Here is a 15,418-nt window from a genome sequence, read left to right on the forward strand (position 1 = left end):
AACTGTTATAAAATCAATTGCATAGAAAGTATTTTCTGTATTATGTGAAATTTCAGTAATTAAAAAAAATGATTTTTTTTAATCCGTCCCAATGTTCTTGTCAACTCTGTTATAAAATGGCATAAAATCCACAAAGACTTTTAATAAGACTCATGACAACTCCACCGAGAGAGGTCACTTCCTCTGGCGGGAAACTGCAGAAAGGCAGTGAGGTATGTTCTGTTTCTTCTCTCATTAATTTGAACAAAACGTTGAGGATATACAGTGGGGAAAATAAGTATTTGATACACTGCCGATTTTGCAAGTTTTCCCACTTACAAAGAATGGAGAGGTCTGTCATTTTTATCGTAGGTACACTTCAACTGTGAGAGACAGAATCTAAAAAAAAAAATCCAGAGAATCACACTGTATGATTTTTGTAAAATAATTAATTTGCATTTTATTGCATGAAATAAGTATTTGATCACCTACCAACCAGCAAGAATTCTGGCTCTCACAGACCTGTTAGTTTTTCTTTAAGAAGCCCTCCTATTCTCCACTCATTACCTGTATTAATTGCACCTGTTTGAACTCGTTACCTGTATAAAAGACACCTGTCCACACAATCAATCAGACTCCAACCTCTCCACCATGGGTAAGACCAAAGAGCTGTCTAAGGACACCAGGGGCAAAATTGTAGATCTGCACAAGGCTGGGATGGACTACAGGACAATAGGCAAGCAGCTTGGTGAGAAGGCAACAACTGTTAGTGCAATTATTAGAAAATGGAAGAAACTCAAGATGACTGTCAGTCTTCCTCAGTCTGGGGCTCCATGCAAGATCTCGCCTCGTGGAGTATCAATGACCATGAGAAAGGTGAGGGATCAGCCCAGAACTACATGGGAGGACCTGGTCAATGACCTGAAGAGAGCTGGGACCACAGTCTCAAAGATTGCCATTAGTAACACACTACGCCGTCATGGATGAAAATCCTGCAGTGCGCGCAAGGTCCCCCTGCTCAAGCCAGCACATGTCCAGGCCCGTCTGAAGTTTGCCAATGACCATCTGGATGATCCAGGGCAGGCATGGGAGAAGGTCATGTGGTCAGATGAGACCAAAATAGAGCTTTTTGGTATAAACTCCACTCGCTGTGTTTGGAGGAAGAAGAAGGATGAGTACAACCCCAAGAACACCATCCCAACTGTGAACCATGGGGGTGGAAACATCATACTTTGGGGGTGGTTTTTTGCAAAGGGGACAGAACGACTGCACCGTATTGAGGGGAGGATGGATGGGGCCATGTATCATGAGGTTTTGGGCAACAATCTCTTTCCCTCAGTAAGAGCATTGAAGATGGGTCATGGCTGGGTCTTCCAGCATGACAATGACCCGAAACACACAGCCAGGGCAACTAAGGAGTGACTCCGTAAGAAACATTTCAAGGTCCTGGAGTGGCCTAGCCAGTCTCCAGACCTGAACCCAATAGAAAATCTTTGGAGGGAGCTGAAACTCCGTGTTGCCCAGCGACAGCCCTGAAACCTGAAAGATCCAGAGAAGATCTGTATGGAGGAGTGGGCCAAAATCCCTGCTGCAGTGTGCGCAAACCTGGTCAAGAACTACAGGAAACATCTGACCTCTGTAATTTGTAAACAAAGGTTTCTGTACCAAATATTAAGTTCTGTTTTTCTATTGTATCAAATACTTATTTCATGCAATAACATGCAAATTAATTATTTAAAAATCATACAATGTGATTTTATGGATTTATTTATTTATTTATTTAGATTCTGTCTCACAGTTGAAGTGCACCTGCGATTTAAAAATTACATACCTCTCCAATCTTTGTAAGTGGGAAAACTTGCAAAATCGGCAGTGCATCAAAGACTTATTTTCCCCACTGTACCAACAGGAGATTAATTATTCATCAGATCTGTTATTGTGATATTGGAGTCAATCTTACTCATTTTTAAAAAACAATAATATGATTAAAATCCATCAAATTCTGTTTTTATACATGCCATGTGGTAGCTAGTTTGAGGTTAGTATGTGGAGTTAAGAGACAGAATGGTGGAAAATGTCAACTCTGTTATCGGCAGTTCTGTTAATGGATTGCACAGTTTAAAGATAACAGGAGTTGACGATAACGGCGTCAACACTTGAAATGTACCCGCAATTAAATTTTATATATATAATATATCAGACCTGCGATAACCTGTTGACTTGTCCAGGGTGTACCCTGCCTCTCACCCATAGTCAGCTGGGATAAGCTCCAGCTTGCCTGCGACCCTGTAGAACAGGATAAGCGGCTACAGATAATGGATGAATATATATTATCAAATTCGGGATGAATTCAAGGCCCTGCTCAAAATGGGCATAATCGAGGAGTCCCACAGTGACTGGAACAGAAATAAAAAAAAAAAAAAACGTTTAACTGTGGTCATTGACAGATGAAACTTTTTCAAGGACTGATAAGGAGTCATACATATAAGTGGTTTATATTATATACAGAGATATTAAAGGGGACATATTATATCCCTTTTCCACAAACTAACACAGTTCCCTGAGGTCTTAATGAAATGTCTGTGATATGTTTTGCTCAAAATACCTCAAGGATAAAACACCACAGCTCCATTCTCCCCCGTCTAAACAGCCCTGTTCAAAACGGCCGATTTGAGTGCCTGTTCCTTTAAATGATAATGAGCCACTGCTCACCCCACCCCCTTCTTCTGCCAGCCAATCAGGTAGCACTTTCCTCATGAGTATTCATTTGCAAAGACAGTTCTCAAGCCATGAGTGAAGATACTCAGATGAGGGGGCGGGATTATTCTAATGAGCTCCCCTTGTGACATAGGAGGAGGAGCCGAATCTGAAGGGCTTGTTGAAGTTCGTGTTTTCTGAAACAGGCAGCTCAAAAGAAACTGACTGTGTGACTTATTTCAGGGTTTGTGGGTGGATAAGTTCCAGATACCTAGATGTATACAAGCACTAGTGAGTTTTCCCCTTTAAACGTCTCAGGATTTTAGAATGACCTCATGTTCCTTTCAGGCGGTGCAAATTATATAAAACTAGACAGGGACACTCTAACGAGTGCAAACCCCGCCTTTTCCCTATTAAAATACATTGGGCGAAAATTTCGAAGTTCTGCCATGACCTTGACCTTTGACCTTTGACCTCCAAAATTTAATGGTTTCCTTCCTGGGTGATTGGCAACACGTACAAAATTTGGTCCAAATCGATCCATTGGTTCTTGAGATATCTTGCAGACACACAGACAGACAGACAGATACACACACACACACACACACACACACACACACAGACTGACGCAGGTGAAAATAATAACCCCTCCGACTACTGTCGGCGGGGTTAATTAGTGACCTAGTATCGGAGTATTAATGTAAAAGGAATGGACAAAGGGTTGGAAGTTTTCACGGAGGTTGATTTTGTCTTTATTTTGAACTGTAGGACTGCATCCTCCCTCAGATTAATCCTTGGTTGTATTGCAAAAGTGACCGCTTGTGTGATGTTCATGTTCGGCCCTTCTGATTCATGAGGGGCAATCATCAAGGGCATGTCGAAAACAGGATGATAAAACCGACTTGGTGGCTTGTTTTTCTCCAAAAAGAATTAAGACGTGTCAGATTTGCAATTTGTAACACTGTTTGTTTCTCTCTCTTTGCTAGACAGAAGAATGTATGGACAACTTTGACTTTCCAATGGCGAAGATGTTCTGTCAGCGCGCCCTGGACATTGAACCTACCAACCTGACTGTTCTGGGCATGCTAGGAAACATCTGCGCTGAGCTCGGGGACATGGATAAAGCCAAACAGATATCCTTTAGCTTGAGATCGAAATTGTCCAGACGGATAGAAATTTTCACTGATGGTATCTCTGTGGAGGAGTGTGTGGTTCAGTGGTACCCAGAGTGGAGCCAGTTTGATTTCTGTCAAAAATATAATTCTAGATGATTTTGTTATTTATTATAGTTCACTTGTCACAATATTATCAAGAATGACCATTCATCCATTATCTGTAGCTGCTTATCCTGTCCTATAGGGTCGCAGGCAAGCTGGAGTCTATCCCAGCTGACTATGGCAAGAATGTAGCCTAGTAAACTAGACCCACCCGCCTAGCGGCCAAAAATATTTTTTGCCTAGCGAGTGGGTCTAGCCTCGCACCATATAAACAAAAACACCCCGGGCATCAAATCGTGCCCGCCAATCACAACGCAAGGCTTTTGTTTGGATTCTTTGGGCGGGCTTTTGCAGGAGTGACGACAAGGCTGCGCGACGCTGGAGAAAGCACAACAGGAAAGATGGCTACCGCTAGTGAACAGTGCGCGTTTGACTCCGCTTTGGAATCAGTTTTAGAAGAATTAGACTTGGAGTTTTCGTTGAAACATGGGCAGGAAGAGGCTCTCCGCTCATTCCTTTTCAAGAAGGACGTTTTCGCTGTTTTGCCGACCGTCTATGGCAAAAGTCTGATCTACCAGCTGGCTCCGCTCGTAGCCAAAAGGATGGGGCTAGTTTGTGCAGTACGAAGAATTAATAAACAGCTTTGAAACATTACTTTTTGATTGTTTCTTATTTTCCCGTTATTTAAAATTTAAGGGAAATTATTTCACCAAACACCACTAAATAAAAACTCTCAAAAACAGTTTAAGCAAACCCTTGAAAAACACTTGAAAAAAAAAAAAGAGTTATGTGGTACAGACTCCAAACTTGTGGTCATTATCTCCAAACTTCTTAATATCTAGAACCTGTTTATTAATTAATACGCATTTTGAAAAATTATTTATTTCAAGGTCTCCCCCACTGCTTTCTGTCGCTCTGACTACGTCACAGTCACTGTTGCGCTAATTGGTCAGAGCGTTGGCCTATACGCACAGAGACAGTTTGAAAGACAGCGGGTTGTTCCTCCCACACCCGTCGGAAATGTCTACGGATCGAGGCCAGACTAAATATTCACATTTAGTCTGGCTTGCCAGGCTAGCAAGAATGACTACTTTTTTTTTTTTGTACTTGTACCTGTCTCTTTGGTTTGTGCGTAACATGTTTGTTTTTGGACTTAATGAGGACATATGATGATGATTTCTAATGTGTATACCCCATTCCCTTTCATTCTCTACAGAATACAATATGACCAGACATGCTGTTTTAGTAAAACAATCAACAATGGTGGTCCGATGCGCACATTTTATCTGTTTATTTAGCAGTTAGTTCCTGTTCTCGCTTACATTATAGCCGCTGTAAACAGTCACTCCTTCACCAGCGTGTCTTTATATTTCTCTCTTTAATCCACGAATCACAAAGTACTCTGTCCTGAAGGATTTCTCATATCGGAAAACTTCACGTTTAAGAACAGTCTTTGTGAATGAATATTCATGAGGAAAGTGCCACCTGATTGGCTGGCAGAAGAAAGGGGTGGGGTGAGCAGTGGCTCATCATTTAAAGGAACAGGCACTCAAATCGGCCGTTTTGAACAGGGCTGTTTAGACAGGGGGAGAATGGAGCTGTGGTGTTTTATCCTTGATGTATTTTGAGCAAAACGTATCACAGACATTTCATTAAGACCTCAGGTAATCGTGTCAGTTTGTAGAAAAGGGATATAATATGTCCCCTTTAATATATCTGTATATAATATAATATAAACCAATTATATGTATGACCCCTGATCAGTCCTTTAAAAAAAGTTTCATCTGTCAATGACCACCGTTAAACTTTTTTTCCACAGTTGTGTATTTTTATTTTTATTATCTCATCTCATCTCATTATCTCTAGCTGCTTTATCCTGTTCTACAAGGTCGCAGGCAAGCTGGAGCCTATCCCAGCTGACTACGGGCGAAAGGCGGGGTACACCCTGGACAAGTCGCCAGGTCATCACAGGGCTGACACATAGACACAGACAACCATTCACACTCACATTCACACCTACGGTCAATTTAGAGTCACCAGTTAACCTAACCTGCATGTCTTTGGACTGTGGGGGAAACCGGAGCACCCGGAGGAAACCCACGCGGACACGGGGAGAACATGCAAACTCCGCACAGAAAGGCCCTCGCCGGCCACGGGGCTCGAACCCGGACCTTCTTGCTGTGAGGCGACAGCGCTAACCACTACACCACCATGCCACCTCATTTTTATTATTATTATTATTTTTAAGCGGTTTAAGTTTGTTGGTGTGTGTGTATGTGTGTGTGTGTGTGTGAGAGCGAGATTTATTGAAAGCGATCGAGCCCTTAACAGCAGTGCACATATTTCTGAAAGCAGTGGAACTGAGTCCAGAGGAAGGTCACAGCAAGTACATGTACCTGGGTCAGATTCACACAGGCGCCGAGGCCGTGCAGTACTTTAGCAAAGGCATTGAAGTCATGCTCAAAGCCATAGACAAGCAAGTTCAAGAGGTACGTATCAAAGTGACTAGTGTGTGATAAAATCTGACTTTGTCTGTAGATGTTCCCATGCCTTTGCATTACTTTAATCATTAGGTGAATTAATAATGTATTGCTAATAAATTAGTATATCGTTAGTGCACGGTAGGGACTTAATCCTTATTATTAAAGCGAGACGGCCTTTCGATTTCATAAAATCGGTGAAATTTAGTTCCCTCTGAAATTTGGTCATTGTGATGTATGTTTATTTCTGTCATCTCAAAAAAAACAAAAACCCAGGCCATTCTGTGGCTGGGAAGTTATATAATTTGAGAGGATTCCCGAGCAAATAATATGCATGAAATCGCTCGCTTCGCACAGTCAAGCAGACAGAGGAAGTGCGCGTGCGCAGGTTTACCACCACCACCTTCTTTTTCTTCTTCTTTTGGGTTTTACAGCAGCTGGCATCCAGTGTTGCATTACTGCCATCTACAGGTTTACCTTGACCGTGCACTGACGGTTCCATCATTCTGTCGCAAAATGAACAGCTGATCACACCGAGGTGCTCGCTGACCGCCGATATTTATTAGTTTGGTCCTGCGTTTCCTTTCCTTCGCAACATAACGTCTTTTCTTCTCGCGTTCCGTTACTGTTGTCGGTCTTTCATGTTTCATTCTCACACTCACGTCCTCCACTTTTTTTCTCTCCCGTTTCAAATTTGTATCCCACAATGCCTTGTGCGAACGGGGAAAGCCCACCACGTGATGCATGACATAGTATCTTGAATTGCGTCATGCTGAAGCAGGGAAAAATAGCGGAGAATTTATGGCCACATGGCCCTAAATTCATTAAATGTTCTGTTAAAAAAATAAAATTGGAAGTCTGTGATTCAAATTCAGTAGCTTTTGGTCCACGAAACAAAAATAATTAGGTGTCGGGGAAAATTCTTTTTATGACCTACACTTGAAAAATCTGAAAGGCAGTACAGCTTTAAGATGACCGAGATGCCATAATGTACCGTCTAAACACACACATTTTTCTCGTCTTTTAAGAACGATTGGAAAAATATCACGAAAAATATTGCCGAATGTTCTCTGGGAAAGTATCATAGAGTGTTTTTGTAGTGTATGGCTGATAGGATGTACTACATCCAGAGATCAGCAAGGTACACAGTGATGAACCATTTTAGGATTTAAACATTGTAAACAGGGCATTGTAGTTAACACGGAAATCTGTTAGCAGCCAGTGTAGATTTAATAAAACTGGGGAAATGTTCTGTACTGTCGTGCTGGTCAGGACGGCTGCTGCCGTGGCCTAATGGTTAGAGAAGCAGCTTTGGGACCAAAAGGTTGCTGGTTTGAGTCCCTGGACCAGCAGGAATGCCTGAAGTGCCCTTGAGCAAAGGCACCTAATCCCTAACTGCTCCCCAGGCTGCTCTGGGTATGTTGTACGTCGCTCTGCATAAGAGCGTCTGCTAAATGCCAGTAAGCAGCTTTAGAGATCCATGGAAATTAAATGATAAACCAGCAGCTAGAGTGACACTGAAGTCCTTTACGGTTTTACAGAATAACTCTCAAGCTTCAGGGAAAAATCTTACTGTGAGCAAATATTAGTATTTTCTGTTTTATAAAATTAAGGAGAAGGATGTTTCTGTTAGTCTCAGCCTTTATTTTGTTTACACAGTCTTTCATTTGGTGTGCTAGTGAATCCGGCTGGACTTACAAATAGAATTGTGGATTACCAGTTGAATCGAAAACCAACATTATGTTTGATGTTTGTGAACGTCCAAAGGGCTGGATATAAAGGGAGTATAAAAGGGGACATAAAATACAGCAGTAGTGGCTCACTGCATTACATTTTTTCTAAGTGTGCGTGTTAGAATGATTAGTGAAGCAGCCCCAGGTAGGTCTGCCGGCATGTGCTCAGCAATTCATCCTGATAGAGCTAAATGGACAAGATACACGTTCTTCTGCTCTATTGCTATTGTCCTAATTATTTGGCAGTAGTGAACTGTTACTATTAGAGCTGGGACTTCAGCTCAGCCAAAACGTAGCTAGACGCACCAAAAAAGCAACAGGGCAAAGGATTTTGCAAGGGATTAGCGGCAGGCTGCCAGGTCGCTCCGTTGTGTGTAGTTGTCAATGTTGATTTTAAAGGCGTCGTGCGGTAATTTCAGCAATCAGGCTATATCATGTGTCAAAATGTCGGGTTTGGTGGGTTATTCAAGCCCCTCGGTTTCCCGCGATCTCAGTGTCACGATGCGCCCGCTACAAGCATTTAAAGTTGACGCGCACAGCCAAATTTAGGCAGCCAGCTGTTAACTAGGTCAACTTATGTGTGACGTCATACCAGTAACCTCCCTTGGGTGATGCTGGCCTGTCGCCATGTTTTCTCTGTAGCGTGCGTTTACCAGAGTTGTTTACATTGCGGATTTTGTGGATTTATTCAGCTTGTGGATAGTTTTGAACACTCAAAACACTATGAAATGATGTATTAATATTCTGTGATACAAAATGCCTAATCGGTGTATTGTGTTTGGCTGTAACAACGAACACTGAACACTATTTGTGACTGTTGTTATCAATGGATCTGATTTCAAGGTCATGGCTAGGTATTGATAGAAAAAATATATTTTTTTAAAAACACATGTTTTAAGTGTTTCTATGTATCAATCATTAATTGTACAAAATGATTTTCATACATTTATGTATTTGTCATAGCTTTCTTTGTCACATGAAGTGTTGTCTTGATAACATATGTGGCACATAATTTTAGCAAATGGATGACAGAAGATTAATTGAAAGATTTATGCCACAGAGCTGCCTTTAACTAATAATTATCACTTATTACTGACGATTGTACGTTTACTAAACAATACAATACAAAGCTCAATACTCCCAGTCTATAACATACTGAATATCAAGTTAAAATCAACCGCAATAAAAGGAAAATGATGAAAACTAGAATATCAAGGGGTCTACTGTATCAGAAGGCCCACTGCATTTCGCGAGATCGCAAGCTGTCAAGTTGCTAGAATTCAATCTTTCTAGCTATACTTTCACCCCCTACAGCTATCAGTATTACACATAATCATAGATTAATCACACAGCATTCTAATTCAAGTGAAAATGGTCTTTAAAAATACACACAAGTAGTGATTTAGTCAGAGAAACCAACCAAAACAAGTCTTCAAGTCGCCGGTCTTCTTCATTCTCGTCTTCGTTTCTGTCGTCGTCAGAACTGTCCTCATTTTCTTCTGAAGATGAGCGCTCAGGTTCAAATCTGTAAGGCTGGATACCACCAGGACATTCAGCTGTCAAAATCTCTACTTGTGGGCCATTTTCTTCTTCTGTATCGGTAAAATCAAAGCTAATTTCCTCAGCATCGCTCCTATTTTCTGGTGTGTCCGCCGTTGCAACTGCACCGAGTGGTTACTGGTATGACATCACGCAGCTGTTCCATTGACCGAGAGGGGGCGCTGCGAACGCGGGAAATTTCAAGTGATGGGCATGACCAAATAAGGACCAATTACAACCACGGGAAGCTTTTGAAAAATCGATGGTCAATTTATTTCAAATCTCGAAAGCATTCTGGTGCAGAATAATGCGACTTTTATCGCCGCTGCGTGACGCCTTTAAAAGTAAATTACAGAGGGAAATGAATAGTTATTTTAGTCTGAGTGAAAAATACTGTAGCAAGCGTGCAGCGTGGAAGAAGAGTCTGGAGACAGAAATCTTAGTTTCTCAGTCGTTAGTCTCTGCTACTTGCTCTCAATAGCACTGGCTTGACTGCTTTATTAGCATTTGCTAACACTACTGATGAACGCTACACCGGCTGGAAGGTGACCTCATTGCTGCACTGATGGCGCCGACTCGTGATTAAGCTCACGTTGGCCTTCGAGAAGACCTAGGGCGATAAATTTTTGGTCCATCCCACTATAAATCAAAATCTCATCTCATTATCTGTAGCCGCTTTATCCTGTTCTACAGGGTCGCAGGCAAGCTGGAGCCTATCCCAGCTGACTACGGGCGAAAGGCGGGGTACACCCTGGACAAGTCGCCAGGCCATCACAGGGCTGACACATAGACACAGACAACCATTCACACACACATTCACACCTACGGTCAATTTAGAGTCACCAGTTAACCTAACCTGCATGTCTTTGGACTGTGGGGGAAACCGGAGCACCCGGAGGAAACCCATGCGGACACGGGGAGAACATGCAAACTCCGCACAGAAAGGCCCTCGCTGGCCACGGGACTTGAACCCGGACCTTCTTGCTGTGAGGCGACAGCGCTAACCACTACACCACCGTGCCGCCCCTAAATCAAAATCTGATTGGTTAATTAATTAATCTGTCACTTCCTACATTGCCTTCTGTCCTGGCAATGAAGTCCTAACCAATGAGTGAGCCGGCGAAGTATTCTGTCAGAGATGGTTGGGAGACGGATGTAAGTGCAGAAGGTGTGTTTATTAATACAAGTGAAGACGGGTAAACAATCCAGAATGGCAGGCAAAATCGTAAAACGGTGAAACGGGCAATAGGTCGAGCGGGGCACAAACAGGCTATCGTAGACTCGGCAGACGAGAAACAGGAAATCAGGAAACCAAACAAGGAAATAAGGCTTGGTAATGTGTCAGCAACACAACTCAATACTTCGCAAATTAAGTGTGGTTTCACAGTTTTTATATCGGTGTGCTGATATGCATGTGCGAGTCATTTACGGTGCGCGCGAGAGTCCGCTTGGCTCGCGCGCTGTCCGGAGTGCACCTGAGAGTCTATCTGATGCACGTGCCAAGGCACGCTGGTGTGACACTCTTGCACGAAATTAGTACAAAATGAATGTAGATGTAAATATCTTATGGCAAATTATTATGGCATGTTACAAAAAATAAAGAAAAATTCAGAGTCCTCGTCTCCAATTTAGGAGTCCGAATGCAGTTAATGCATGATTCTGAGTCATCAGTGCTCAAGTCCAAGTCGAGTCACGAGTCCTTAAAATTAGGGCACGAGTCGGACTCGGGTCAGAGTCCTGGACTTGAGTACTACAAGCCTGCTTCAAACATCAGAATGGGAAAAATTGTGATCTCAAAGTGTGACTTTCACTGTGGCATGGGTGTTGGTTTGAGTCCGATGGACTGGTTTGAGTATTTCAGAAACTGCTAACTTCCTGGGGTTTTCACACACAACAGTCTCTAGAGTTTACACAGAATGGTGCGAAAAACAAAAAAACATTGCGTGAGCAACAGTTCTGTGGGTGGAAACAAATGCTTTGTTGATGAGAGGTCAGAGGAAAATGGCCAGATTGGTTTGAGCTACCAGGAACGATATTGCAGCTCATAGCAACTCTTTATAGAGGATGTGCAGACACGTGACCCGTCCGTGTTTACTCCGCCATATTGGACGGCTTCAGGATTGTTTACCTTGCGCGAGCGTAATGGATCCAGGGAGTAATCCCCAAGAAAATTTGGAAAATACCCCATCTACATCGCGCGATAACTTGTCTAAGTTTGTTCAGCATCTTGAAGGTGACGTGAGGCAGCGTTACGTGGAAAAGTGTTCCAGGTTGGGGATTGCAGATCCGTACAACTTGCCGCAATCCTTGTTCAGGGAAATTCGGAGCTGCGGTGCCGGCAATTTGCCCGATCTGGCCTACCACGACATTTACAATTTTCTCGTTAATCGTGTTACACTGGCAAAGCCCTCAAAGCTTACAAGAGCCTGGAAGCTTATAAATATTTTGTTGCGGGATGGGTATCCCAACTATACCTCTGGAAGGTTCCGAAGAAGAATGTCTACTTGATAACCTCACGGGTAAGTGGCATTAAGACGTTTATCATAAAGAGACTATGCAGGACGTTTTATCTTAAGAATGTTCGAAATCTAAACTCAGTTCCAGATAATGACAGGGTTGTAAATATGTATGTTTTTGTCTGAAAAACAGTAAACCAGAAAGCCGCGCACATCTGCGCGGAAGCTGCGCAAATGTGCGCAGCTTTCCGACCCACTGCCTTCTTCTCATACTAATACTTCCTATGTTGCTTATTTAGTAATTTTAATACAGAATTTACTCTGATGAAATTATTCAGACACTCCAACGCCCCCCCCTAAAAAAAAACAATCGGATCTGCACGATTCAGCCGTGAAAAAGGCGGCATCCGCCGTTTGCATCCCTGTTTAAACTCATAGATTAACCAACTTTAACCGGCTAATGAGGCTCGGTGGTCGGTCAAGATTTTTTTTTAGTTTTCGCCATCCCTACTATGGATTGGCCTTTCAAAGGCATATATGAGCCAAAAAGATAAAACATTGTCATAGACTAGGCCAGGGTAGTAGGGCTAGGCATAGCCATTTTAAACGTTAGAGACTGTCTAGTTTCTAAGTATGCAGCTATCATTCAATCCGAAAATCAACTTAACAGATGTACTAGGAGTATTGAATTAGAAGATTACACCTACCTGATATGAAGTGTTCACTACAAATTCGGCTGGTAGAACTGGGGTACCAGTTTTCTCTTCGCACAGCGGACACCCATTTTGCGCGTCTCTCCTCGTCTGTGGGGAATCTATAAAATGACAGGCCCTCCTTTTGGCCCTGTCTATTGGTACAACCAAATGCTGAACAAGATATAACCATTCTCGAAAGATCTACTCCCACACACTTCGTAATTAGAACGGGCGACCTTGCCGTCCAAAATGGTAGATAAACAAATATCACGTGACCTCGTGACGTCAGCACGCTCTCTATAGAGAGCGTGCACGTGACGTCACGAGGTCACGTGATATTTGTTTATCTGCCATCTTGGATGGCATGGCCACGCATAGAATTTAGACAAACCCGTTCTAATTATCAAGTGTGTGGGAGTAGATCTTTCAAGAAGTACATCTGTTAAGTTGATTTTCGGATTGAATGATAACTGCATAGTCGGTGATTTGTGATTTTTTTTTTTTTTTCAGATAAAAACATACATATTTACAACCCTGTCATTATCTGGAACTGAGTTTAGATTTCGAACATTCCTACGATAAAACGTCCTGCATAGTCTCTTTATGATAAACGTCTTAATGCCACTTACCCGTGAGGTTATCAAGTAGACATTCTTCTTCGGAACCTTCCAGAGGTATAGTTGAGATATCCATCCCGCAACAAAATATTTATAAGCTTCCAGGCTCTTGTAAGCTTTGAGGGCTTTGCCAGTGTAACACGATTCACGATTAACAAGAAAATTGTAAATGTCGTGGTAGGCCAGATCGGGCAAATCGCCGGCACCGCAGCTCCGAATTTCCCTGAACAAGGATTGCGGCAAGTTGTACGGATCTGCAATCCCCAACCTGGAACACTTTTCCACGTAACGCTGCCTCACGTCACCTTCAAGATGCTGAACAAACTTAGACAAGTTATCGCGCGATGTAGATGGGGTATTTTCCGAATTTTCTTGGGGATTACTCCCTGGAACCATTACGCTCGCGCAAGGTAAACAATCCTGAAGCCGTCCAATATGGCGGAGTAAACACGGACGGGTCACGTGACTGCACATCCTCTATAAAGAGTTGCTATGAGCTGCAATATCCTTCCTGGTAGCTCAAACCAATCTGGCCATTTTCCTCTGACCTCTCTTATCAACAAAGCATTTGTTTCCACCCACAGAACTGTCGCTCACGCAACGCAACGTAGTAAACACGGACGGGTCACATGACTGCACATCCTCTATAACTGTGGTGAGCAGCAAAGCATCTCAGCATGCAACAGCAGAAGACCACATTGGGTTCCAGTCCTGCAGCAAAGAACAGGACTCTTATGCCGCTTTTCCACTACCAACGCGGCTGAGTTGGGCTGAGCCGTGCCGTGCTGAGTTGGGCTGAGTCGAGCTGAGTGGGGCTGTTGGAGTTGCATTTCGACTACAACCGCGCTGAACCGTGCTGGCTGGAAGTGGGTGGACACATTGGGTGGAGTTAGCGAAAGTGGGTGGATGTCATGTGATGTCGTTAGGTGGCGCAAACAGTGACATCAGTGACCTTTTAAGCGGTAGTCTCACGACCCGGATAGTAAACAATAAACATGGAGGACATGGAGTCGTTAGTGTTGCTGGTCTTGGTGCTGTGGCTTGTTGTCACCGACAACGCCAACAGATACTGGCAAGAGCGTATAGATGAGGCGAGGCGCATAAGGCTTCAGAAATTCTCGTAATTCTTCTTCTTCCGGGTTTACGGTGTTTACAGATCCCAGCATGCTCGCGGGGCGTGTGTGGGCATGTGAGGACACTCCTCCTCACCAATCAGTGCACAGGGGAGTGTCTCCTCACGCCCCTAGCCCCACTCGGCTTGGTTTGGCTCGCTTCAGCCCTACTCCAAAACCGTGCGAGTCTTGGGTGCTGAGTCGGGCTGAAGCGAGCTGAGTCGTGCTGCTCTGAGGTAGTCGAAACGTGAGCCGTGTCGGGCTGAAGTGAGCTGAAAAAGGGTAGTGGAAAAGGGCCATTAGAATCAAAAACAGGTTCCTATTAAAGTGGCCGGTGAGTGTATGAAAGTTTTAATGCCTCTGTGGGGGGGGTCTTAAAACGTCTAGTGTTTTTCAAAGCCAATTATTACATTCACTTGGATGTAATTGTACGACAGTTCATGAAGAATGCCAGTAATTATGGCGTTGACGACGAGTACTTGTGCTAATAATGAAAGTTTCTACTTTGTTCTTAATTCTTCAGTCGGTAGTAGGATTTCATCCCCCCACTTTTTATGTATTTGAAAGATAATTTGTATCCAAAATTATTCACGAGTAGAAGAGAATCCAAGCGTAAAGTTGTTAAATGAGTTGGCAGTGATGGAAGTGCTGCAGAAAGAAGTTTCCAGCAGCTGAGCAAACACAAAGGAGAGATAGCTGTAGGAAGAACAAAGAGAGACAAAGCTTATGTTTTCGTGACTCATTCAAGCTGGAGCCGTACATACTTTCACTCGCATACGCACCCTACATGCACGCACACGCATGCACAGGAAGAGTGCAGAAGATTTTTCTGTACTCATATTCAGCTTAATGAAATAACTTACTACACAATATATGACTTGTGTTTTTGTACA

General features: G+C 43.1%; 1 protein-coding gene across 2 annotated transcripts in view; it reads left to right on the top strand.

Annotated features, from left to right (window-relative positions):
- The window catches only part of si:dkey-12j5.1 (uncharacterized), a 192,627-nt gene that overhangs the window by 8,478 nt on the left and 168,731 nt on the right, over positions 1–15,418 (top strand). For both annotated transcript variants that reach the window (XM_060900199.1, XM_060900200.1), the window contains exons 3-4: positions 3,663–3,809; positions 6,233–6,382. In XM_060900199.1, coding sequence (XP_060756182.1) covers positions 3,663–3,809; positions 6,233–6,382 — 297 coding nt within the window. The remainder of the gene's footprint in view (positions 1–3,662; positions 3,810–6,232; positions 6,383–15,418) is intronic.

Source organism: Neoarius graeffei, chromosome 19 (assembly GCF_027579695.1).
Source record: "Neoarius graeffei isolate fNeoGra1 chromosome 19, fNeoGra1.pri, whole genome shotgun sequence".
NCBI classification, from domain to species: Eukaryota; Metazoa; Chordata; class Actinopteri; order Siluriformes; family Ariidae; genus Neoarius; species Neoarius graeffei.